This window comes from Equus asinus, chromosome 9 (assembly GCF_041296235.1).
Source record: "Equus asinus isolate D_3611 breed Donkey chromosome 9, EquAss-T2T_v2, whole genome shotgun sequence".
Classification (NCBI taxonomy): domain Eukaryota; kingdom Metazoa; phylum Chordata; class Mammalia; order Perissodactyla; family Equidae; genus Equus; species Equus asinus.
In genome coordinates, this window is record NC_091798.1 from 49,674,196 (window position 1) to 49,701,443 (window position 27,248).

At 33.2% G+C, this 27,248-nt stretch overlaps 1 protein-coding gene across 2 annotated transcripts in view; it reads right to left on the minus strand.

Moving 5' to 3' along the window:
• SLC12A2 (solute carrier family 12 member 2) overlaps positions 1-27,248 on the minus strand; it is a 101,239-nt gene that overhangs the window by 35,524 nt on the left and 38,467 nt on the right. For both annotated transcript variants that reach the window (XM_070517484.1, XM_014859515.3), the window contains exons 5-14: positions 20,596-20,735; positions 18,325-18,435; positions 16,752-16,860; positions 12,345-12,472; positions 12,163-12,247; positions 9,166-9,317; positions 3,906-4,013; positions 2,744-2,867; positions 1,528-1,629; positions 238-393 (exon numbers count right to left, since the gene is read on the minus strand). In XM_070517484.1, coding sequence (XP_070373585.1) covers positions 238-393; positions 1,528-1,629; positions 2,744-2,867; positions 3,906-4,013; positions 9,166-9,317; positions 12,163-12,247; positions 12,345-12,472; positions 16,752-16,860; positions 18,325-18,435; positions 20,596-20,735 — 1,215 coding nt within the window. The remainder of the gene's footprint in view (positions 1-237; positions 394-1,527; positions 1,630-2,743; positions 2,868-3,905; positions 4,014-9,165; positions 9,318-12,162; positions 12,248-12,344; positions 12,473-16,751; positions 16,861-18,324; positions 18,436-20,595; positions 20,736-27,248) is intronic.

A 27,248-nucleotide genomic window follows, 5' to 3' on the forward strand; every position in this document is an offset into this window, starting at 1 on the left:
CTGTTACATTTCTACACACAGGATTAGTTAAATTTATGGGTAAGAATGGAATTCCATAGAATAAAAAGTCTTAAAGTAACTGCTTCATTAAAACTACATGTATTTGGAAATAAACTATTTTAGGTTTTACACAAAGTTCCTTTCAAATATACAAAATATGATGCTTAGATATGAAAAGTAACAAAGAACTTCTACAAGTTTTCTAGCTTGAAATACTAAATAGAAAAGGCCACTGACCTGGTTTTTTGTAGGTAACATAAATATACAGCCCAAGGACTATCACATATGTTAGCAGTGCAGCCCACCAGTTAATGACAAACATCACTATGCAACAAAGAATTGCTCCAATAAGTGATATCCACATGTTGTAGTACTTGAATGCAGGACGCCATCCTAACAATAACAAGTAAAATACATAAATCAGTCACTCAGAAACCTCATCTGCTTTAGACAACGGTACATATGTATGCACAAAATATCTTTCTTTGTGGCTGCTACACTGAGAGGGCTTTAAACATTAAATATAAGGCTAATATATAACAGTAAAGTCACAGACCATTATTGATCACAATTTAATTTCACGATTCTTGATGATAGTGAAGAGGGAGGGTACATATATTTACTTCCACATTATTTTATCTTTAGTTCTATATTCAATAAACTCTCTTTAATGTATAAGTGTAAATCAACCAACCTTAGTGAACGCTGAAAACCAGACAAGATTTAAAAAGGGAACTTTCAAATTGAGTCCTCAACAGTATGGCTTTACTTTCTTGTTTTTACCATGAGACATATCCATATTCTAATGAACATACAAAACACTTCAAACAAAATGTTCTTGAGAATCATTAAAAATTCATCTACTTGCTAGCAAAACTAAAAATTGACTATAGAAACATATTTTCCCATTTGGGGAAGTAGTTATGAATTAAGCTCACTTTAAAAAATGTTGAAGACCATGTTTTAAAATTATCATTCATAGGTAGTTCTATAGACAAAAATATTATTTTTAAATTATTTCAATAAAATTTATATTCTTTTTTAAAAATTAAACTTTTAATTTTGAGACAACTGAGATTTACACAAAGTTGTAAGAAATAATATAGAGAGTCCAAGTCCACTTTAGCTAGTTTCCCCCAATAATATCTTGCAAAACGATACTACAACATCACAACTAAGTTGATATTAATACAGTCAAGATAAAAAGGAGTCTAACATAAGGATCCCTGGTGTTGCCCTTCTACAGCCATATTCACATCCACCTCTATAATTTATATTCTTAAAATAAAAATTGAAACTAAGATTAATGCTATTTTAAACGCTTTGAAGAAATGGAGTTATTACCAGTAAATTTCATGATAAAGAGCCCTTTGAAAATTCACTTACTTTCACTCAACCATACAGACAGATTGAGCATTAATGAGCTAATCCCACATATACTATCTTTTACAATATGTTAAAGTTTTATTTTCTCTAAAATCAAAGACATTACCACATTTACGAAACTATTAAAAAATGTGAAATCACCTGGAGATTTTGCAAGTGATGCATGGAATACTGAAAAGTTGATCAAAGCATATGATGCAAGGAAGAAGTTAGAGATAATTGGAGCAATAACATTCAGTTCAGCTGCAAAAGAAACATGAGGCATATTGAGTGACATACTAGACATTTCTTAGCTTCACAAAATTATGAATTATTTCAAACCTTTCGATAATAGTATAATGAATACCCCTATATCCACCATCCAGATTTAATGAATACTTACATTTTGCCATATATACTTCATATACTTTAATTTTCAGAAATCAACCCTTATGTACACAGTTGAAACTCCCTTTATATCTCACTCTTTCAAAGTTGGTCAATTCTTTCCAATAATATTATATAGTTTTACTACACATATATATAGTCCATAAACATTACGTAGTACTATTTTGGAAGTTCTAAAAATTACATCAATAACATTGTATATGTATCATTCTGCAATTTGATTTTTTCCATTTGCTATATTTGAGATTCACCCATATTGACATATGAAAACCAAGTTTACTCATTTTTTTACTGCTAAATATTATTCTGCAGTTTCATTCTTCTGTTGATAGGTATTCAGATTGCTTCCACTTTTCACTACTAGATTTAATGCCACTAAAACATTCCTGTATACGGCTCTTTGAGTATATATGCACATTTCTCTAGGGTATATAGCTCTAAAGAGAACTGCTGGATGAGAAACTTGACTAAATGTTGCCAACTTGTTCTCCAAAAGTAGTAATACCAAATATATACCTAGCACCATTACATGAGAGTTAGGGTCCACATTTGGTAGTACAATCAGACTTTTAATAAAAGTCCAATGTCTTCCTCAGCATAGTGGAAGACCCATTAGCTCACCTGTAATCAGAAGCAAAAGTGCCAAAATGTGGATCAGCAAAGGCTCTACCTTGACGGGGATACTGGAATCCTTTCCCTCATGCTATTATGATATTCGCCTTAGTGACAAGAACCTAGAGAGTTCCCTCCAGTCCGAACGGAGACTTAATGATGGTAATAATTCTAGCAAATATGTACTGAGTGCTATTATTTGCAATATTTTCTAAACACTCTTTCATTTAATCAGAAAGAAATTAACTTAGTATACAAGGCAAAGTAAGATTCTGTTTATAATTTAATAATTCAATGTTTAGCACTAATAGCATAAATGCACCAAAATCTACATTAGCACACCATTTATATGACTAACCAATTAAGATGAATCCAAGTGCTATTAAGAATGTTAAGATATAGCCACGAAGAGGTTCATTATTTTTCCCATAACCTTTAGCAAACATCTGGAAAGCTGGGTAGATGTTGTCTTTACATAGAGCCTAAAGAAGAAAAGTAAACATGAAAATGAAAGATGTTGAAATTAGACATACAGATTTGCTTACAGTTACAATTGGTTAATCAGGAATGGAACCCAAGTGTCTAATTCTTGGTCCTCTTTTTTTCCCCTGTCTCACACTGCTTCGCTTACAGACTGTATAGGAGATTCAAATATTTCAAGCATCAGAAAGGTAGTTGGTTTAGAATACCACTGAAGTTTTCATCCGCCTCACCTCACCACCGTGCTGAAATTCTTTTATGAAGAAGGAATCAGAGAAGCAGGAATAAAAGTAAATTTGGAAGCTTGATCAGTATAACAGAGGTGTGACCAAGTCCAAATCCTAGACTTAAACCAGATAAAAATCCTAATTATAGAACTTAATCTCTTTTCTTAAAACATTACTGAGAAATGTTTTGAGAAATATATTCTATACCTTTACTGTACTAACTGGCTAAAACTACAACATTAAGAACAAAACTGCAGAATCAACATTTCATTTGTTTGATTTAGTAATAAGTATTTCCTACTCAGAATCAGCTATTTGTTTAATGCTCATTAAAGGGACATAATGTCTATCCTACTTATCATTATACCCTGAGTACCTAACACAATGTGTGGCACATATTAGGCGTTCAAATATTTGTAACATAAAACATTTAGGTTGGCATTAAGCTAACAGGGACAAGATACTTTAACTCTTCTGATTTATGGTCGTGGATTGTACTCCTTATCCCTGATAAGACGTTATGAAAATTCATGCTAACAGAGTATGCAAAAGAAGCAAAAATCCATCACCACTTCCAGAAACAAAATTCAAAGACTATACCCTGACAGTAAGTAAATATACAAACGTTTATGTAAATATACACATTCACATTTATATGCATAAAATTAAATATAACAGTCTTGATATGTGTGTACATATCATATACATATTAGGCTGACAAAAGTAAATAATTTGAAAATATTAATAATACTAAATTGAAATATATTACCTTACCCTCCCCTTTAATAAAGATTGTACTGTGAAAATACTTACCTGAAATATTTTGGGAGCACTCACAAGGGATGCTAATGCAGAAGAAAGAGTGGCTGAAAAAATACCTGCAGAAATTAATGGTGCAAATCCTGACACCATGCTCATTACCTTAAAAAAAAAATGAAAAAATAAGTCCTACATGCAATTCAAAAAAGAACACAGTACTATATATCTTTATTATTCTAATAAAGGAGACTAACACTGGGGGAAATTTGATAATAATAATAATGGTTATGTGCATTACAAATGTCTGAAACAGATTTACCACTAACCCTTATCTTAAAAAAATGTTTTTATTTTGTAAAATTTCAGATACACAATGGCAGAGAGAAGAGCATACTGAATCACAAGTACCCATCACCCAGTTTCAGCAATGATGAACTCAGGGCCAATCCCCACATTTTTATGAATCAAACTCCATATATTTCTTGCATAAATGTTTCAGTATGTTACCTCTACTGGGTAAGAACTTTCAAAAAATTTAACTACACAGACACTGTCACAGCTTAAAAACTGCATAATTCCTTGACAGCACCAAATATCCAATCAGCATTCAAATTCCCCAAATTGTCCCTCTTTTCTTGCTTTGGTTTGTTCAAATCAGGACCCACAAAACAGTTACACTTTACATTTGGTTGATGTGTCTTTTTCCAGGAAAGGTTCATCCTTTCCTTTATGTTTTACTATTTTCATGTCATTTCTCCTATAGAAACTTCACATTCTGGACTTTGCTGACTGCATCTCCACTGTGTTGTCTAACCTGTTCCTCCCACCTCTGTATTTCTAGTCAGCTGTTAGGCAGATCTAGATCTAGCTGGTAGTTAATCAGACTGAGGTACAAGTTTTCTGGCAAGAATATTTCCAGGTGGTATCACCTTCTTCTGTCAGGAAGGTTGTTTCTTTTTTTTTGATTTAAGATAGGCTGGTATTGTGGTTAAGTGTTTTTGTTTTTTTTTTAAAGAGTCATTTTTTAGAGCCAAATGCAGAAATATTTCCAGCTGAAAGAACCTAAGTCTAGGATTTGCCTCTAAATAATCTGGGAAGTGGGGAGTTATAAATAAAAAAAAAAAATTAGCCATGCACTGATAACTGAAGAAGCTGCAAAATGCATACGTTAGGTACATTATATTGCTTTGTCTATCTCTGTACATGTTCGGACATTCCCCTATGATAAAGTTTAAAAAAAAAAATGGATTGATCACTTAGAGCAGGAGAAGACAATCAGATAAATCCAAATTGAGGGGCACAATACAAAATAATTTGCCTGGCCTCTTCAAAATGTCAACATTCTGAAAGATTAAAACAGGCAGGCTGGGGGCTCCTCCAGATTAAAGGATTTTCAAATAACATGATAGCTAAATGCCACATGTGACTCCAGATTGGATCCTGGATCTGGGAAAAACAGCTATAGAGGACATTACTACTGGAAGAAGTGGGGGAATATGAACATGGGATATATATTTAGATAACTATTTCATTAACATTAAATTGTTTGAGATTATTATACTGTGCTTATGCAGAATGTTTTAAATGCTTCAAACTGATTGTCACCTTGTGATGTCTATAATTTATTCTCTTATGTTTAAGGAGAAAAAGAATATACATATATTCAAAGATAAAGCAAATGGGGCAAAATATAAACAACTAATAAATATTAGTAAAGGGTAGCTACACAGGTGTTCCTTCTGCATCTTTGAAATTTGTCAAAATATAAAATTGAAGTGGAAGAGTTGTCTGATGGATTCAGGCACTGCCAGCTTGATCTATACCCTATAAATTTCACCAGTAGTGAATGATGATCATCACCTAGATTCACTGCTTCATTAGTGGAGATTTACCTTTCATTTATATTGACCAAAAACAGGCCAAGTGAGACCAAGGAGGAAATCAGGTTTTAAGCTGTTTATGACTATTACACATTTGACTGTAATTTAATACTTTAAACCAGATATAAAGTTAGCTGTGGGCACAATGTCTGGCTAACACACATCAGCCTGGCTTTGTGTGTACATAAACCACCTTGTTTGACTGACTTGTTTCTCCCTGTATCTTTCATAAGACTTAGGGTTAAAAACGAAGAATATATTTAAGTGTTTTAACAAACATGAGCACTGACTTCTCTGAGAATCTTGGGGAGAAAAAAACTTGAAAAGATTTTTTTATTCAGCCTCTTAATAACAATTCAGTACTTACATATATGCCATACGCTTTTCATCATCACTATTTTTCACAGTTATTAATGCTAGACTATCTAGCATTGACAACTCGGTCTTTAGGGAAGGAAATTGTAAAGGACAGATAAGGTGGGCCAAGATAAAAATGAGCAGACTGAATTTCAGCTATATATACTTATCAGGTAATACAAAATCCCATGCCTGTCTGTAGTGACCTCAAAGTTAAGTAAGCAAATACAGGAGATAAATGAAGAAAAAAATGGATAACAAAGAATATGATATATTGCTGTATTAAGACAAAACTGACACCAGCAGCATTACATATAACCTTTCACCTTTCATATTTTGAAGAAAAAATTACATTTTCTCTTCTTTCATCACCTCTGAATTGAGGTAAGTAATGCTCCATGCTTAGCATCTGTAAACATTATGCTTCTAGGATCTGCCAAGTTTCCTGTTTTCTAGTTATGTATCTATCCAATAACCTATACATTTCCCACCATTTTAGTGTAAAATATGAGTAGCAAGGATAATGATAATGAATGTAAATGACTGTAACATCAGTGTTGTCCACAATATAGAGTGAAAACAAGAAGGATAAAAAAAAAAGGTGGTCTTCTCTCTACTAAGGGAGAAAAAAGACAAAAGTCTAATTAAAGGTAAAAAAAAAGGTTGCAAGTAATATGAACAGTGAGATTTTGTGTGGGAGATGTGTATGTATGCTGATGATTTAAGGTTCAAAAAGATCTTCATGGAACTGAGTCTCCTGGAAAAGCAGGCAGATTTGGACATATAAAAAGAAAAAGCAGGTAGATTCCAAGCAGAGTGAAGCACCAAATAAAGGAATCACGTAGGGTAAGCATGTGTGCATTTATACGAACACACACAATGATGGGAATTCAGTCTGAATGGAAGGCAGCAGGACCTGAGTTTGAGTATGAAAGGCTTTGACCGACAGAGCAAAGTAGTTCACATTTTGTTTATTAAGCAACAGTGAGTCAAAGGTTGCAAAGGACATTAAAACGTAGAAATATAATAAGAAACATAAGACTATATATATAATATTAAAAATTTAAGACAAATAAGGTGATTCAAATCACTTTTCCTCCTCAAATATGAAAAGCCAATTGAATGCAAAACAGCATCACAAAGTGTGGCATTCTACAGATTTCATGATGGAGACTCTGACTTACATGTTCCTCAGTTATGTTCTATCTACCATTCTTCATTCTCCAAATGACAAGCAATTTACATTTTTGCAGGATTTTTTTCCATTTTGTATCACTTTACAAAGCATTTTTAGAAATTTATTTACTTAAATTAGAAACACAGCTTTATGTATACCAAACTCCTCTTTGCTTGAACTGAGTCCATACTAGATTTGATAAAGATGAACACTTTTGTATTTTGAGGCAACACCACAGAACTCTGATTGGCATTTTCAGTCACTGGGCAGAGATAAGCATTTGTGTCTTTCATACACAATATCAGTGTCAGAATTGGCCTGCATCATTAGCTGGACATGAATACTTTCTTTCATTTCTATGATTTTGCCTAGTCTTGTGACAAGAAAAAACAAACTTCTATTACATAATTGGGCTCAATATTTATAACCATTGAAAGTGCTGTCAATTGTTTGAAACAACAGAAAATACAAATAATGTCATTAAAAATTTAAGTTATAAAATTTTATTGTAAAATTTAGATATTCTACATAAAATTTATATGGCTCTGAAATAAATTAAATCCTCAATATATTCTGTTTATTATGTTTACACAACACTGGCAAAATACTAGGAAGCAAAAGTTTTCTTTTTCATTTTGAATTAGTAGAACCATCTACTCTACAAATTTCCCACAGAAAGTTTTAATCTCCTGAATGGACACCTTTGTGTTCTTTTCTTTCTAGCATCCTGGGAGTTATCAAGCAACTCTCAAGATTATCTTCCAAATTTTAGTAATTCCTTCTCCCCTTATATAACCTTCTCTCAGTTTCTAAAAACCCATAAACTTTTTAAATATTTTTCTTTCAGTATCTTATAGAGGTTATAATAAAAAGCAGGACTGATATTCTCCAAATACTTGAAAAGTAATACTAATCTTTACACAGTTCTTATGTTTTAAAAGTTCACAAACTTTCAAGTATCCATTAAGAATTTAATTCTGTTGTTAACTAGTGGCTTAGCAGAGCATGACTATATGGGCCATATCTAATTAAATAACACCATTGATCCTGATCAATACTTTTTAAAAAGGGTATTTTTCTACAAAGCAATTAAGGAGATACCTCTAATTAGAAAACTGAATTCACTTCAGTTACTGTGGATTTAAATTGTTCAGAATAAAAATGAAATACTTAGGTGTAAATCTAACAAAATATGTACTGGACTTGTATTCTCAAAACTGCGCAATGCTGATAAAAGAAATCAAAGAAGATCTAAATAAATGGAGACATGTATTGTGTTCATGGATTGGAACATTCAACATAGTTAAACATGTCAATTCTTCCCAAATTGATATATAAGTTTATGCAATTCCTATCAAAATCCCAGCAAGACTTTTTGTAGATAAACATAAGATTATTCTGAAATTCATATGAAAAAGCAAAGGAACTAAAATGGCTAAAACAATTTTGAAAAAGATTAAGTGGGAGGAATCAATCCACCTGACATCAAGACTTACTAAATAACAATAGTAATCAAGATGGAGGTAGAGGTATAGACACAAAGATCAATGGGACAGAATAGAGAATCCAGAAACAGACCCATCAAACATGACCAGTGAGATGCTTCTGATGCTTCCCTGCTTTCTGAAACAGTATACTACATACATGTACTATATATTATACTGTATCATGAAAGTGTTACCCTAGGGGGCCCTTTTGCTCTTGACTGGCTTCCGATTTTACCCTTTCATATTTTTCTGTTTGCCCAATTCATTATCTATAGGCTTTATTAACAGATACCTGGGTATAAAGTAACAACAGTCCTCCCTTCTAAGTTACTGCTGTACTCTGAATGGTTAGATTTGATAGCAGTTTGACCTCTAGATAAATATAGAATGTATAATATAAATTTGATGCTCACCTGGAAGTTGTTCATTAGGCCATAGGAACAAGGATTGCTTTCACAAGATGAAAAGTCAAAGTTTAATTTGCAGGCTGCAGAAGTACAGTTTGTAAGCTCTGTTACAATAGTGTCATTAATGTTCCCAGTGGCATCCCGAACAACACAAGAACCTGAAGCACAAGTGACAACGAGAACAAATAATATAGCTAACATTTATATTCATTTCAAACTTATATATACTCATGAAGAAATTATGATACTGACTGCATCTATGCTTGCTTATAACAGCATACACTGCATTTACAGTTAAGATAGTTTTACTTGGAACAGAATTTGGAAAGCATCATGGTTCCTAATATTTAAGTAGTGAAAATGAACCTTATGAAGAGTAGTGTTTACACATAAATACTTAAAAGCCTTGTAAATATAGTCGTGGAAATGGTATTTTAGAAAAACTATTTCCTGGCCTATTTGGATAAGATGGCCTTAGCAAATATAAAAACACTGTGTTGAAACAGTTCCAAATGGCAGAAATGTTTTCCTACACTCATGTATTTTATATTTGAAACATACCAAAGATCAGACTTCAGGTAATATCAATCTTCTGTGAAGGCGAACAATTTGAATATTAATAAATTATAATTCTATTTAAAACTTTGTCTCAAATTAAGTCTACCTTGATAAGAAAATACACAATATTGAGATTTGCTTAAAAATAACACATTGGGCAAGGTGAATGGGTATAGACGAAATAAGATTAACCATGTAGTGATAATTCTTGATAACTTTTTTGAAGCTGGGTGATGGTTATATTGAGCTCATTAGAACATGCTCTCCACTTTTGTGCAAAGTTGAAAACTTCCATAATAAAACATTTAAAAAGTTTTCTTGGAAAAAGAACTTCATTATTTGGAATAATATATGATGCATAACTAACAGTAATTACCGTTTCCTGGATTTCACAGATTTTTACTTTTGAAGCACTTTAATGCTACTGTCTCATCATAAATGACGTAAAAATTATAGGCATTACAGCAAAAACTGAACAATAAACAGAAAATAAACATTTGAGAGGGAAAATATTTTAATGACTAAACAGACTAGCTAAAGTTCTTCATTTTTAAACTTCTTCATCTAACTTTCAGAGCTATATTTGCAAAACCATGTTTCCTTTCAGGTACTTCTGAAACCATTGGCGGGGGAGGGGATAGCAGAGCCCTGTCCAGCCCTAGAGCAGGCACGCTTGTGTGTGTTTTGTATTCCGATGTTCTACATCAGAATTGTTACGGGCAAAGAGGGTTCCATTGCTTTAAACTAGTTACACAACTGCTGGCGCAGAGGTGATCTTTCTTGGCCCAGATACTGAATATCAGGAAGAACACGCTACTCCCATTGCTCTAAGGGCTAGCGTAGACAGAATGAAATGAGTATAAGGGTCAGCAGTTGTCAGAGGTCAGAAAAAAAGAAAATGTTTATCTTCAGTAATCAATTGTTTTCCAATTTGAAACATAATCAGTTTCATCATTTGTTAAATTAAAATGAAATTTTCCTTATTTAGCCTATGTACAAGGAATACAAGCATGCTAAGAACTTTTGGGGAAACAAAAATATTGAGCTATGCTTATATATATAATTCATTTGTTTTTTCAAAATGAGTTTCAGGGATTTATGTACGGATTATAACGATAAATGAAATCAAAATCATTTGTAAAATGTTAATTTAGCCCACCTTGATAATATTAACTATTAGCATTTCTAACTCTTGTTGAGTGAAATTTCAAAATTACATTTACGCAAATTAGCAGGAGAATTAGTAAAAACAGTTCTGTCATTACCTCCTATACGTCAAAAATGAAATTTTCTTACTGAAATACTATGAAAACCTTATACTCTGTAGTCTATGAATTTGGAGTTTGTGATTCTTTAGATTGGGATTAAACTAAGATTTACTCTTGTAGTATGCTTAAGACATTTAACTGTGAAATGACTTTTAGAGTTTAGATGTTAAAAACAATGCTTACACTCCAAGAACGCATGTTTTCTGGGTAAAGTATATAGTTTCATGAAAGTATGATAAACCCAAGACAACTGATCTACAGTGTATGCAAATTATATGTAAATCAACAGTTAAATTTTTTTCTAAACTAGAATGTTTCAGTTAAAGAACCTACTATTTATAAATAGCCTTTAAAGACTTTATTTAAAAAAAAAAGCTTCTCTCTGCCATGAAAACAATTCTTTTTTTTTTTTTTCCTGCTTTATCTCCCCAAACCCCCCCAGATACAGTTGTATATCTTAGTTGCACGTCCTTCTAGTTGTGGGACATGAAAACAATTCTTTAGAGCAAGCGCCAGTCATCCTTGGTAGCGAAATCTCTAAGCTTTGACTCCCTCATCTATAAAACAGATTTAGAGACTGGTTGACCACTTAAGTCCTTTCAGGTTCTAAAATGCTATGATTCCATGAATGTAATAAAACAGTTTAAAACCATTTTCATTCAATTTAGTAAGACTTTTAATTCAATGTAGTATGCCCTATTCATTGAAATCAGTTTTTGAGAAAAAATGCCACGCATTGCTTAATGGCCTTGAAACAATCTTCATATAGTAAGATTACATGAAAATATGAAATTATCACCATAAATGAAAACATTCAAAAATTTGTAAAAATAAGAGAGTGAAATGCATTTACTTCTACATATGAATTACATTTTCTATAAAGACATCTCAGTAAAATTTAAGAGTTTGCAGATAAGATTTGACATAATTTTCTAATTTACTATAATTAATAAAAATCCTGGAGAAAAAATAATAGAGCATTTGGTGGCTTAGACAATGTCTAAAATCAATACTAGTTTACTCAAATCTATTTTTGAATTAAAATATGCAACTCTGTATCTTTTTCTTGAAATATTTCTGAATTTAAAAGTTAGAAATATCATGTCACCAAAGTAAGTATTTATAGTATGTACATCATGAAATTTCTGAAACATATAAAGAAATGTAAGGCATTTACCTACAGATACGGCAATTCCTATGTAAACCATCGTAGTAATTAAAATGGCTAAAAGTGTTCCTTTGGGTATGGCTGACTGAGGATCCTAGAAGACAAGAAGACTTTTTTAAGCCTATTTTAAAAAATAACTATATGTATAACATGTTTTATATACAATTGATACAGTACTTTATAATACTTACTGCAAGATCACCTGAGATATTTGCTCCCGCCAGAATACCAGTTGCAGCAGGAAAGAAGATGGCAAATACAGAAAAGAAAGTCTCTTCCTCTCGAAAATCTGGTCCAAAGTTCTCATTAAATATTTCAGCTGTAGGAATAAAATATTTTTGACAATTAATTGATAGCAAATTAGATCATAATAATTTTAGATCAAGAGTAAGTGGTATGTCTGATTCCTGGCTTTTCTTCAGTTCAAGTAACTGGTAAATCCTTGAGTATGTCCTAATGCAAGTATTGGTGTTCCTCTTTTCTTACATGAGGGAACAGCTTCAAACCAAAATGATGATTTGACCTGGGTCATGCCCTAACTATCTTGTATACCTTACTAATTATGTTTCACACACCTCTAACTTGATTGTTATCACCAGTCCAAAGGTAAATTAAAGCAAGGATAAACCCCTCAATCATAGGTCAAAGAAACAAGAAAGGAGGTAGGAAGGCAAAAGGAACATCATACTGATCTGAAACCATTTTATTTCCTCACATCCAACTGTATGTCTGTACAGCTTTCTCTGTTTCCTAGTGGTGACTGTTTTGAGGCTATTCATCAAGCTTCCAGATAACTGTAGCTAAGGCAAACTAGGTAAAGGTCCTTTCCATTTAAACAATAACAAAAGCTTCAATTAGTCCTACTGTTTCCATCCATTTTGATAGGCTCTGACACTGAACCAACCAATTAACTGTCATTTATCCACCCATCCATCCATCCATCCATCCGTCCGTCCATCCATTCAATATTTGAGTATCTACAATGTGCCAGGTCCTATACTGGAGCCATCTAGTATCTCAAGATGCTTAGAGATACAATAGCAACTAGATAGACATGGTTCTTACCTTCATGGAACTTAAGAGACTCAACGGGGAGCTACAAACCAAGTAAATAAAAGAGGTCATTACAAATAGCAATAAATGTACTGATGGAAACAAGGTATGTGATAAAGAATGAAAGAATCTAGAGAGAATATAATCCAATGTGGTTAGAGAAAGCTAAAGAGATGTAATTAAGGAGATAATACTTAAGTTGAGATTTTACTGAGCAAGAATCAGCCGTGTGATGATCAGGGAAAACAGTACATCTGAAAAAGAATATGTGTAAAGGCCCTGAGGTAGGAAAAAGGTTTAGCTCTTTTGAGGAACTAAAAGAATATAAAGCTCTCTAGTAAGCGGGAAAATGAAATGAAATTGGAGAGATCAGCAAGGATGAGATTATGCAAAATTTTATAGATTATGCAAGATTTTATCCTAAATATAATAGAAAGCCAAGGTAGGTTTAGAAACATGCAAATGACATGATGTAATTAATGCTTATGTGGATGCTGTGTGGATAATGGACCAAAGGCAAGAATATAGTTAGAAGGCCCAGGACCATACTCTGAGCAACTCTGACATTTAGAGGATAGAAGAAGACAAGGGGTATCAGGAGTAATAGACATAGTGACCAGTGAGTTGGGTAGAACAGAACTCACCAGAGCATGGTGTCTGACATCCAATCAAACAAGAAAAGCATTTTAAGGAGAATGGAACAACTAAGTATAGTGTTGCTGAGGGCAGAGGACTGAAAAGTGCATGCTGAATCTAGCACCATGTGACTGTGACCTTGACAGACAGAATCCAGGTGAGGGAGATTAAGAATGAATGACTGAAAACCATCTGGTGAAAGTATGATGGGGAATAGCCTACGCACCATCTCAAAGCATCCCTCCAGATTACTTATTAATTACAGAGGAGAAAATCGCAACCTCACAACAGAGAAACCTCTCAGCTACCACTTTGACCAAGTTATCAAAGTTAAAACCATCAGTGATGGGAAAAACTGACAACACGTGAGTCTCCTGATGCAAGGCACTGAGGAAGACACATTGTTCATACAGCATTCCTAGCAAAATGAGTAACCTGAATCTATGGAAATAAATCAGACAAACCCAAGAGGAGGGCCTTTGAAGAATGTCAATGTCATGAAAGACAAAAAAGTCATTATAAATATCTTTATAGGAACAATTAAAAAAATTAATTTGTGAACCACATGTTAGATACTAGCATTGCACCAAAGTTAAACTTCCTGAATTGTCCTTTTCCTTAGTAGATACATGCTTAAGTATTTAGAATTAAGAAGTCATGATTTCTGCAACTTCTCTCAAAAGGTTTAACAATCATTTTAATAATAATTGGATATATAAAGATTGATAAAACAAATGTGGCAAAAAATAGAATACGAAAAGTATTCATTACTGGTGAATCCAGGTAAAGGGTGTAAAGAATATGCTGTATTAATTTTTCAAGTTCTCCGTAAGTTCGAAATTATTTCGAAATAACAAGGAATAAGAGGGAGGTAAGGATTTGAGAAATCTGTTTATGAAAGGGAACTGGAAAATGAGGTGGTAACTGGAGGAGAATAAGAGAGCATTTTCAAGATGGGAATTACTAGAGCAAGTTTATAAGTTTACATGGAGGTGAGAGTTTTGATGCAGGGAAGCAAATAGATTACCAAAGGACAAATACCTTTGAGAAAGTGAAAGAAGTGGGATCCAGAACACAGAAGAGGCACTGGTCTTTGACCAAAGAGAGATACTTCTCATATCAGAAAGGAAAAAGAGGAGGAGAAAATGAATACCCCTATTAGGTAGTCATTTGAACTGACAAGATTATCAACATAACCTGTTTACTGCTGACACTACCTTAGTATAATGAATGAAGTCAATATAATGAATGAATGAGTCAAGCAGTATCAACCATCCAAAAAGAGAAGTCATATTCCAAAATTTATTTAAGTTTATTTATCTCAGATTGAGATAAGCCCAGACGTGCTATTTGAATACAATATAAATTGTTACTATACAATATGTCTATGTAATACTTGAACAAGTAGTCAAGGATCTGAAAAAAAGGAAATGAAAAATGTGGCCTAGCAGATATTTTTAAATTAAAGTCATAAACAGAAAATATATAATTATTAGGAATATTTTTAGAAGTAATCACCCAGTATAATTTTAACACTTCTTTCAAAAATAAGTGTCAAAAACAAGTGTTTAAAAAATGTATAATGTAATAACTATTGAAGTGAAAAAACCATTCATAATTAGAAGAAATGTCACAAATATAACTTATATGAGAACACAAAATACAGAAAGTTATTTACCTAACTGATGCTACTAACTGTCACTTGTAGCATGCCCAGTAGACACCTCTTCCCCCATTCAGGAAATCAGGAATTTAAAGCCCAGTTTAGAAGTAGGCATAAGCACTAGTAATCAGAACAGACATCACACTGTCAACCCAGGACCAGCAGACACAAGTAATAGGCGGGTGTCCTTGGTAAAGGTAAGAAAGAACCTTGAAACAGTTCATACCAGAACGTTGCCCAGCCAACTAAGTCAGTGTTGGACACAGGTCAAACCAGTGCTACTCGCATATGATCCAAAGGACTGTGTGTTGGTACCAGTCAGCAACAAGATTAAGGAGCTTACACCAGGATGTAAATCAACTAGGTCTCTAGGCTCCAAAGTTTAGTTCAGCTGATTTTTTTCTCCCAGTAAAACCTTTTGAAGGAAGAAGTGCATTGATTACATTCTGCACTTTTCAGATCTGTATGAATAGCTCTGGGCTAAACATCTCAGGAGAACTGAAGCCAGGCCTTTTCTTCTAGGGCTTCAAAACAAAGAGCTTTTGACAACTGAAGACAGACAGACCTATTACCCTAAGTGGTAAGCCTCTCTGATGCTACCAGCTACTCCTTCCCACTTCCATTTTACCTTGCAGAGATGGGTTCAGAGCCGCTGCTCAATTAAGTGGGGGAGGGGGTGGGAAGAGATACAGATAGACACTTCAGGAAGTAATAAATGACAAGTAAATTTCACCTGTAGTGAAAATTAGACGCAGATGAAAAAGGTTACAGAAAATGAAAACTGTGGAAAATTCTCACACAATTAATAATGTAAACTGTAGAAAAACTTAAGCTGCAATTACACCAAGAAACTAGTATTTCTATTTGCTTTCAGTCTTAGGGACTCACAGACTGTTGTGGTTAAATACAACTGAAGAGCAAAAAGCCATGTTAGAACAAAAATTATAATTTCAGTTACAAATTTCCAAAATTAGTAGAGAATAAAAGCACTTTTCCTCAGTAGTACAGATTTTTCTACATTATCATTTTTGTTGCTAATTACGAAAAATGAAAGACAAATAAAAGTGATTTTTTTCACTCCAGTTATACAACATACACAAACAGAACAAAACTAAATTGAATTCTCAACCAGTGTTAGTCACTATACCAACCGATTACATTACAAAATATTTAAAATGTACTAAATTTATTTAATACTAGAATGTTATAATAAGCAACTTTAAAAAAAAATATCTTTTTTACTCACATTTATAACCAAAGAAACCTTTAGGCTTCTTGTTCTCCAATGGGATAAATGTTCCTATGACGAAATCAGCAATTGCAAGTAGTAGAATCACCAAAAGAACAATCTGAGCCTGGAATTTTAAACATTAAAAATCAAATCAAATATCTCATGTCAATACATTAACTCAGTTCCACTAGCACATAATTTCCATGAGGAAAAGGATTTCTGTCTTATTTCCCCAGTGCTTCAAGCAGTGCCACAAAGTAGGTGCTAATAAATTTTTATTAAATGAACAAAAAATCTTTAAAGAACTCTCCTAGAATGTTCAACACATTGGGGAAAAATGGATGGCAAAAGTAGGATCATGCCATATATTTCTGAAACTAATTAAAGATGTGCACGCCCTCCCACAAATCATAGAGAACCACAAATTATCAAACCTGTATCATTCTTTCCTGTCCCCTCCACTGTACCAGTACAACCTTGACACGGAGAACGTATTTATTACAAACAAGTTTTACACCAAATCCAAACACAATGTTTAATGTGTGAGTGTTACAGGAAAAGAATAAGAAAAAGTACAGAAAGACGACAACACCCAGGACGGGAATTCAAAGAGTAATAGGACTAGAAGAAAGGAACAAGTCATGAGAAGCATCATCTCTCCTCCATTCTTAACCTCCCAATAAAACTGACAAGACACTCAGGAAAAACTCTGTCTTCTACAGGAATACAAATGAGTTATATACTAATCATGTCCCAGGTAATAGGAAACTCTATTCTTTTCAGTAAAGTGAATTTGTTAAATGCATAAGTAAGTGATTTAATTTTATACTAATGACTTAAATAACAACTTTGGGAAAAATTATTCTTTCAGACTTACCTAATTTTTGACCTGGTAAATATTATCATAGTTGATATATAGCACAAATATGTGATTTTTATACCATCTTATAAAAGTAAACATTAAAACACCTGGAAGAGGCTTTGAGTTCTTCAGCAGCATCTTTGTAGATATCAATTACTTAGGACACCAGAGCCGTGCCACAGCATATTCTCTCAAAGACACAGAAACATTTTTGGGTACTCTGCCTACATGTTAACATGTGACTTTGGCAATTTTCCCCAGAAACAGTGTTACTGGCTTTGGTAGGCATTATTTCTGAGATTTCAAAGCAAGGAGCAAGACTAGCTTCTCTAACTGCATATGGACACTAACTTGAAGTTTATTGCCATTGTGCTTATTTTTAAATTGAACTTTTAAATAAATTACAAACCAAGAGTCTAATTTGTGCTATCTAATATATTGACATTTCTACATAATGCAAATCAAGACTAGGGGATGGGAGGGGATGTGGGAAGTTAAAATGTATAAAGTACTGTGTTTCACTGGCTCCTAGACTGACTTAATCTCCAAATATTCCCCCCTTATCAAATAGAAAATAACATTATACATAAACTTCCCTGAAAATGGCCACTTAAGAACCTTCAAAATCTAAAAGTATTAAAACATTTTAGAGCACTCCCAAAACATAAGCTCTAAAAGTTTCTAATAGTAAATATTTACAGGTGTTACAATGATATCATTACTCACTTTTGCTTCCCACTCCATTCCAGCTACTGAGATACCTAAAAGGATCACAACTGTAATGGCTCCAATAATTCGGATATCATTGATTTCATCTATCATAAGTATGGAGTGTTCCTAGAAAAGGAGAATTATGAATATAATGAGCAATATTAGTTATTTTACATAAATTCTTTAATTCTTTTTGAAACATTTTAGAGATATCACAGTGCCTTACATGTAGAAGTCGAATGAATGCCTTTTTAATGAATGAATGGGAAGATGTAAGGAAAAGGAATAAATTACTATTTACTACTGAGGTGTCATCCAAGCATCTCATGGCATCAAAAATATGATCTCAGGGCCAGCCCTGTGGCCAAGTGGTTAAGTTCGTGCACTCTGCTTCGGTGGTCCAGGGTTTTGCCAGTTTGAATCCAGGACGCCGCGGACATGGCACCACTCATCAGGCCATGCTGAGGCGGCATCCCACATGCCACAACTAGAAGGACTCACAACTAAAAATACACAACTATGTACCAGGGGGTTTTGGGGAGAAAAAGGAAAAATAAAATCTTTTAAAAAAAATCAAATTATTAATACTATATTTAACGCAGACAATAAATCAACAAGAGAACTGCTAACAAGCAAATAAAAAAATCACACTATGACTAAGTAGTACTAATAGTTAGGATTCTTTAAAGTTCCAAAGTAGAAATATATTTTGTATTCATTGTGATTAATGATTCATGCTTTTAATAGTCATTTATGTTACTAAGGAAAAGAGATGAAGACACTTTCATGAAGTTGTCTAAAAACACACACTATTCCGTTCCATGGGCACAAATATTTGTGGCTTAGTATCAATGACACTAAAAACATAAAAGAACATGAGCTCTTGATTACATTGCTTGCTTACTTCCTTTTCTCCATCTCTTTGGCCTACACAGGTAAGGTCAATGCCAATGTAAGTGCCAGTCCTTTTCAGATTTTACACTTCCTAATGTACCACAGACCATTGTAGAAAAACAGTTACAGCCTAATATGAACGACTATGGGTGTCACTCAAGGTTCCTCTCATTTAATAATACTGAATCCTATTTCACGTCTACTGCTTTTACTACACACATACTAAAGTCTCCCTTCAAAAAAGTTCTCCTTTGAACTCCAGAGCAGTATCATCAACCACCTCCTGGCCAGCTCTACTTAGATATACCTCTGGTTCCTCAAATTAGACATCCAAAACTAAACTGTCCTGTGTTTTCTATCTCACAGTGGATAGCATTTACCTTCCATCTAAATCCTTTTTCTTTCTCTAACTTTCCACATCCCATTAATCATCAAGTCTGCTTATTCAACTTTTTAAAAAATCAACATTTAAAAAAAAGTCTCTCAGAGCCGGCCCCATGGTCGAGTGGTTAGGTTCACGTGCTCCACTTCAGTGGCCCAGGGTTTTGCCAGTTTGGATCCTGGGCACGGACACGGCACCACTCGTCAGGCCACACTGAGGTGGCATCCCACATGCCACAACTAGAAGGACCCACAACTAGAATATACAACTATGTACTGGGGGGATCTGGGGAAAAAAAGCAGAAAGAAAAAAAAAAATCTCTCAAATTCACCCACGTTTCTCCAGCCCAATGGTCACTGTTTCAATATAATAAGCCACCATCTTCTCTCCTAGGATAGATAGAACCACCTTTTAAATGGTCTCTATCTCCAGTTGTGATCCCTCAGATCCATTCTCTAAACTGTGGTCAGATATTTCTTTAGGCTCCAAATCTGATCATGGCCCCCAATTCCAATCAAGATCCAAATTTAAGAGCAAACAAGACCCTTCTTGATTTGATCCTTTTTTTTTCTTTCTCATCTTAAATTTCTTGCCACTATGTGCTTCAGCCATATGGAAATATTTCCAGTTTTTGTAACACACCATACTCTACCCAGTCCAGGTCTTTATTTCCTTTTCTTCCCTATTTCTCTCATACTGCACCCAACCTCTCCTATCTGCCTGCTAACGTCTAGCCTCCCTTCCCTGGATAACTCTTCTTTGACACTCCTCTGCCACCCCATTCCTGGAGAGTAAATTAAGTGATCTCCTGACATGTTGCCAAGGCCTCCTACAGTTACCCACTTCTGACATTCTATGATAATTTTTTCCTTTGTCTATCTCCCATGCTAAACTTCTTGAAAGACAAGGTTCATGTTAATCATTGCTTTCTTAGCATCTCATATGGAGAGTGGCACATAAGCCCTCATTAAAGATTTGGGAAACAAATGACTAGAAGAAAGGTTAATTACCTTAAGCAACTCCACCACAGTTTCTGCAAATCCAACCACATACATAGCAACTGCGACAGCATTGGCAAAAGCGAAGATCAGGCCAATTGCACCACCAAATTCTGGGCCTAGGCTTCTAGATATTAAATAATATGCTCCTCCTAAAGGAAAGGAAAACAACAACAAAAGTACTAAAGTTAGGATTTTAAATGTCAAAGAATCCTTTTAATTGCACAAAAGAGTTCACAAAGCACATGCCTCCAGTGAGCACAGCAGTTAAATTAAGAGGCAAGTGGGTGAGCATATTTTTAGGAAGAAACACCCAGAAAGAATTCTTCACAACCCACTTCATTCATCAACAGTTCTCAACATTCAGAGAATTCTCCCCATATCAAATATAAAATAATCCTATTTAAATCCCCAATTTCTCTTCTAAAGCTTAAAGAGGCAACAGCCTCCTCCTCATAGTCATAGATATCAAGATCATTTCCTAATGATTTTCCAAGTAATAATTTTAATCTTAATGTAACTTTTAAAATCACAGTTGACATGATTTCAGTTACTTAAATTAGTATAGTAATTTGCTGGTAATCTGAATACTAAGAAAAAAAAGTATCACGAGAAACATCAAGAACAGCATATACTGGCATTGTAAAGAGATATGGTTTGTGTTCTAATAAATCCTGCCTAAATGGCAGAGTAAACTAAGACATTAAATGAGCTATCATGAAGCACGTATCCTAACTTAAAAAATAAATCAGTGGTATGATTTTGAGTCAATCTAATACTTGGCTAGAGTCTTTAAGAGCCTTCTAAAATTCTGATTTATTTTTGGCCTCTAGGTCATAATCAAAACTTAGTTTTAATAATCCTGAAGTTATATTGTTATATACATTTTTCTAGATACTGATGAAATATTTCATACTTAAGACTACACAATGAAATGGCACTTAACATCTGAATATTTATTTCTACTGTTCTCCCAGTATAATGAAGACAAATGCAACAAACAATTCTATAGTTTGAGAAAGTACTAAATATATAAACCTCATTCTGGAAATACCTGTAATAGGTTTTGTAGTTAATTCTATCAAGGCTCTCAAAATAGTCTACACTTTAAACCCATCCACCTAAAACTTCCTTAGTTACTCATTTTACCAATTAATAATTTTTATCATCTTGGAAATTGTGAAGGAAAAAAAAATGTAGTCTGAAGATTTAGTATTCATTTTATATTATGAGGTGAAATGATTTAAAATTTTCCCAGAAATATGTTTCAACACTAAAAATCCTAATGGATTTCTATAATGACAATTTTTTACATCAAATAAATATCGTAGAGTAAGTTCTGAAGACATTAAATCACATTAGAGTTAATCACAAGGAAAATCCCTGGAATATTATAATTATCACAGCCTATATTTAACACGTTTTCAAAATTGATAAAAACTATTTCATTTAATCCCAATATGAACAATGAATTAAGACAAGTAGTAGTATCTACCCTGATTTTATAGACGAGAAAATTAAGTCACAATGAAAAGTTAACTGCTATCAGTCAACCACTTATGTGTCAATAGTTGAGAATATAAACTTTAGAATGAGAAACATCACCAAAAGGACCTATAAAAGCAAAGAATTCATTTGTTGTGTGCTTTAGAGTTTTGATTTTCATGAAATTTCAAGTGTTCCTATTAGTAACAAGAAAAGAAAACTATACCTTAAGATGCATTTAACATGGAGAAAGATAACGGGAAGGAGAAATTCACCTTGGGAATGATGAATATAAGTAGGCAAATTCTGCCATTTCAGCATTATTTTAAAATCTTCTACAAACTGGGATACCTAAAATTTAAAACCTAAAACCCAGTTGCGTTGCTTTTTAAAAGATCTGTACTTTTTTGTAAGAAAATAAAAAGTGACACGTGGCTAATAATGAATATAAAAGCACCTGTTCATCTTCCTATACTTTTACTCCTGATGAAAAAGTAAAAGTGCTCTGCTCTATTTCTTCCCACTTCCACTCCTACTTACTAGAGGCAATCAGTTTTTTTGTGTGAGTTCCCACCACAGCATGGCCACTAACAGACAAGTGGTGTAGGTCCACACCCTTTTCCAGGCCACTGCCAAAGCAGAGTGCACCAAACTTAACCACTAAGGCCACCTGGGCTGGCCCTAGAGGCAACCAGTTTTAACAGCAACCTTCTTCCTTTCTTTTCCCCTTAGCATCCAAATGGATAGTATTAAAGATCTAAAACTCTGAAACACTGGTATTTTTACTAATCAGCATGGAGTAGATATATCTTAAATTAAAATTTTTATTTTGTCAAAAATTACACATTTTACTTAATTCTAGCAAAGTACTATTATCATTTTCATACATGAAAATTAAAATTAAGGCTTAGAGAGGTTAAGTACCTTGACCAAAGTCACACAAGTAGTAAGGAAAGAACTGGGCTTAAACTCAGGTCTCTCTGACCTAAGTGCTTACCCAGTACAACATGTATGATGAAATTAGGCTTTTTGTTACCACTGAAAATGCTGAAGAGTATGATAAAGAATTATGATCGATTAAAAGGCATCAAGAGGAACAAAAAATAACTAATTTCTTTAAAAAAAAGCCCATTGTGCAAGCAAACACTGAAGTCAATATGGAAAAAAGATCTTCATGGGATCTCATAATTTTGCCATAAAAATCTCCTAACTCCTTAGTGTCAAGGACAAAAATGAGTCAGATAACAGAGCTGTGAAGTACGACATTATATATACTGAGTTCCACTATAGCAAAACACTGATTTGAGGATGCATGTCCCTATAGCTTCACTAAATCCCAAATCAACAGCCAAAACTCTGATTAGGTTAATCAAGACCCTAAGATTAAAAACTGATTACTGTCCATAGAATAAGTCTCAAGAAATTTCAAAGAGCTGAAATGAGACAGTAAATATTACTGACCTTAACAGAATTTTAAATTAAATGTATAGATGATTCCTAAATATTTGTAAATTATGCAACACACTTTAAAATAACTCATTTGTTAAAGAATAAAGCACAAGAGAAATTAAAAAGTATTTTAAGTTGAATGAGAATGAAAATATAACATATCAAAATTAATGGGATATACCCAAAGCAAGAATTACAGGAAAAGTTATAGTTTTATAAACTTATATTAAAAAAAAGATAAAATCAATGATCTAAGCTTCTACCTTAAAAAGGTAGAAAAAAGAATAAACAAAATCTAAAGTAGAAAAAAAAATAAGTAATAACAAGTAAAAACCACTGATACAGAAAGTTCAATATGGCCAAAAGTTGTTCTTAAAACATTAATATAATTGATAAACAATGAGCTAAAAAAGAAAAAGAAAGAAAACCCAAATTCACTGAATCAGGAATGAAAGCAGGGACATATCACTATGTCATAGTCATTAAAAGGTTAAAAAGATAATATATTAAATAAGTTTATTGCAATGAATACGCAACTTAGATGAAACGTACAATTTCCCTGAAAAACAAAACTTGCCAGAATTGTGACAAGAATAGGAAATTGAAATAATCCTGTAGCTATCAAAGAAATTAAATTTGTAATACACACCTCCACACATACACACAAACTACAAGCCCAGATAGCTTCACTAGTGAGGAAGAAATAAGATCAATTTTACACAAACTCTTTCAGAAAATAGAGGAAGAAGAAATGCTGGCCAACACCTCTTACGAGAGGAACACAATCCTGATGCCAAAACCTGACAAAAGTTACTACCAAAAAAGAAAATTTCAGACGAATACTCCTCATGATCATACACTCAAAAATCCTTAACAAAATGTTAGCAAGTAAAATGGAGCAGAAAGTACAATATCTTTGACCAAGTGGAGTTTATTCCACAAATGCTAGGCTGTTTTAAGATTCAAAAAACCATATATATGTTGTGGCAATAACAGAATAAGGGAGGAAAACCACACAACCATTTCAACAGATATAGAAAAAGCATAACAAAATTCAACATCCATTCACGATAAATATTCCCAGCAATTTAGAAACAAAACTGTCTCAATCTGACAAACGACATCCTCAGAAACCCCACAGTTAATATCTTACTTAATAGAGAGATACTGAACTCATTCCCCCTAAGACTGGAAAAAAGGCAATGACGTTTACTCTTACCACTTTTGTTCACCATTTTATTGGAGGCCCCAGCTAATTCAAGAGATTAAAAAAAAAGAAAGAAAAAAGAGAAAATCCCAAAGATTGGAAAGAAAAAGTATAAACCATCTCTATTCACAGATAACCTGACTATTTACGTTTAGTAAGGTCACAAAACAGAAGGCTAAGATACAAAAGTCTATTGTATTTCTCTAAACAGGCAACCAAAAATTGAAGAATAAAATGTACAAATACCATTTACAGCATGAAAAATATGAACTACTTAGGGATAAATTCAACAAAATATATGTAAGACCTCTATACTGAAAAATATAAAATATTGCTGAGAGAAACAAAAGATCTAAATAAATGGAGATATACACCATGTTCACAGACTGGAAGATTCAATATTGTTAACATGACCATCTTTCCCAAACAGATTTTTTAAGATTGAAATCCCAAAGCCACAGCAAGGTTTTTTGTTTTGGTTTTGTTTTGTTTTTTGGCAGAAATTGGTATAGCTAATTCAAAAATTCATATGGAAATGCAAAGGACTGAGCAGAGCTAAAACAATTTTGGAAAAGAACAAAATTGGAAGAATTAGGAATTATAAACTAAGCAATCAAGACAGGGTAGTATTGACATAACTGGCCTAAGAGAATAAAGCAAAAGATAATGGAACAGCACACAGTCCAGACAATTCTATTTCAACAACAGTACCAAAAATAATTCAATAGGGAATAGACAGTCGTTTCAATAAATGGTGTTGGAACAAGTGCATATCTGTAAGGGGGATGAGGCGTAGGGAGGAGAGAGAAGCACAACCTGTCTCACACAATAAGCAAAAATTAACGAGATTGTTCATAATTAAAAAGTCTAAAAACTGAAACTATAAAGAGTCTAGATGAAAACACAGGAGAATATATTCATGACCTTGGTACAAGCAAAGATTTCAAGACAGAACAATAAAAGCACTGGCCATAAAAGAAAACATGAGAATCCGGACTTCATAAAAATGGTACACCTCTGCTCTTCAGAAGACACAATTTAGAAAATGATAAAAATGATGAGGCAAGTCACAAACCGTGAAAAAACACACACAATACATGTTAGACATATGATTTGTATCCAGAATATAGGAAAGAAAAACTACCAAATAATAACACAAAGATAGCCCAATTTAAAAATCTGCCAAAGATTTGAATACATTACAAAAGAAGATAATACAAGTGGTCATAAACACATAAAAAGATGTTCACTATCATTAATCATCAGGGAAATGCAGTGGCAGTAAGACATTTTTAAATAGCCACAAGAAAAGCTATAATTAAAGAGATACAAGTTTTGGCAAAAATGTGGAAAAACTGAAAGCCTCGTATATTGCTGATGAAAGAATAAAATGGTACGACCACTTCAGAAAACCATTTGCTAACTTCTTATAAATGAACGAAATACCTACCCCATGAATCAACAAGTCCATTCCTGGGTATTTTCCCAAAATGAGTAAAAACATGCAAAACCACAAAGACTTGTAAAAGAATGTTCCTATCAACTTATTCTTAACAGCCACATACTAAAAATAACCCCAATTTCCATCAATAGATACTAAATAAACAAACTGTTTGTTATTACAGGTTGTATAGTCAGAAAATGGAATACTACACAGTAATAAAAATGAACAAACTACTAACATATGGAACAACATGAATGAATTCCAAAAACAAATACTGAGTGAAACAGATAAGACACAAAAAGCACAGCTTCTGTATAATCCCAGCCTGGGCCAGAGGTGAGGGACTGATTAAGTTTCCAATGTGATGGAAATATTTGGTATTTTGACTGAGGTAGTCTTTACAGAGGTTTATATGCTTATCAAAACTCATAGAACTGTAAACTTAAAATCTGTGCTTTTCTCTACATGCACATTTTACTTCAGTAATATTAATTTAATAAGCTATAAACCTATTGTCAACAATTAGCATTTTAAAAATTCTATCCTAGTCAAAATGAGGTAGCAAAAACTACTCGTGTATTAAGACTTCAAGAGATTTGCGGAAACGGGTATTATCAGATACAGCTATTATGAACACTCAGAACTGACTTGAACTCATAGTAAATAGAATCTTCAAAATAATATAAACAAAGACAAAAAAAAAAACACCCTATATGCAGGAGGAGAGGAGCAGTATTTATTACCTTTTGACCAGGCACTCTGGATGTCTAACAACTATGCCACAAAACAGACATTTCTTAAACTACACATGGCTCTTCAAAGTTGTCACAAGGAAAAAAAACATTTTTCTTTTTTTGATATCCATATGATGGATGTTAACTAAACTTATTGTGGTGATCATTTCATAACATATGTAAGACAAGTCATTATGCTATATACCTTAAACTTATACAGTGCTGAATGTCAATTATCTTAATAAAAGGGAAAGAAAAAAAACCCACACCTGGCTCAATTTAGCACCATACAGCTCCATTTATCTACTAACATGAATTAAATGTTTTATGTTAATATGAAAAATAT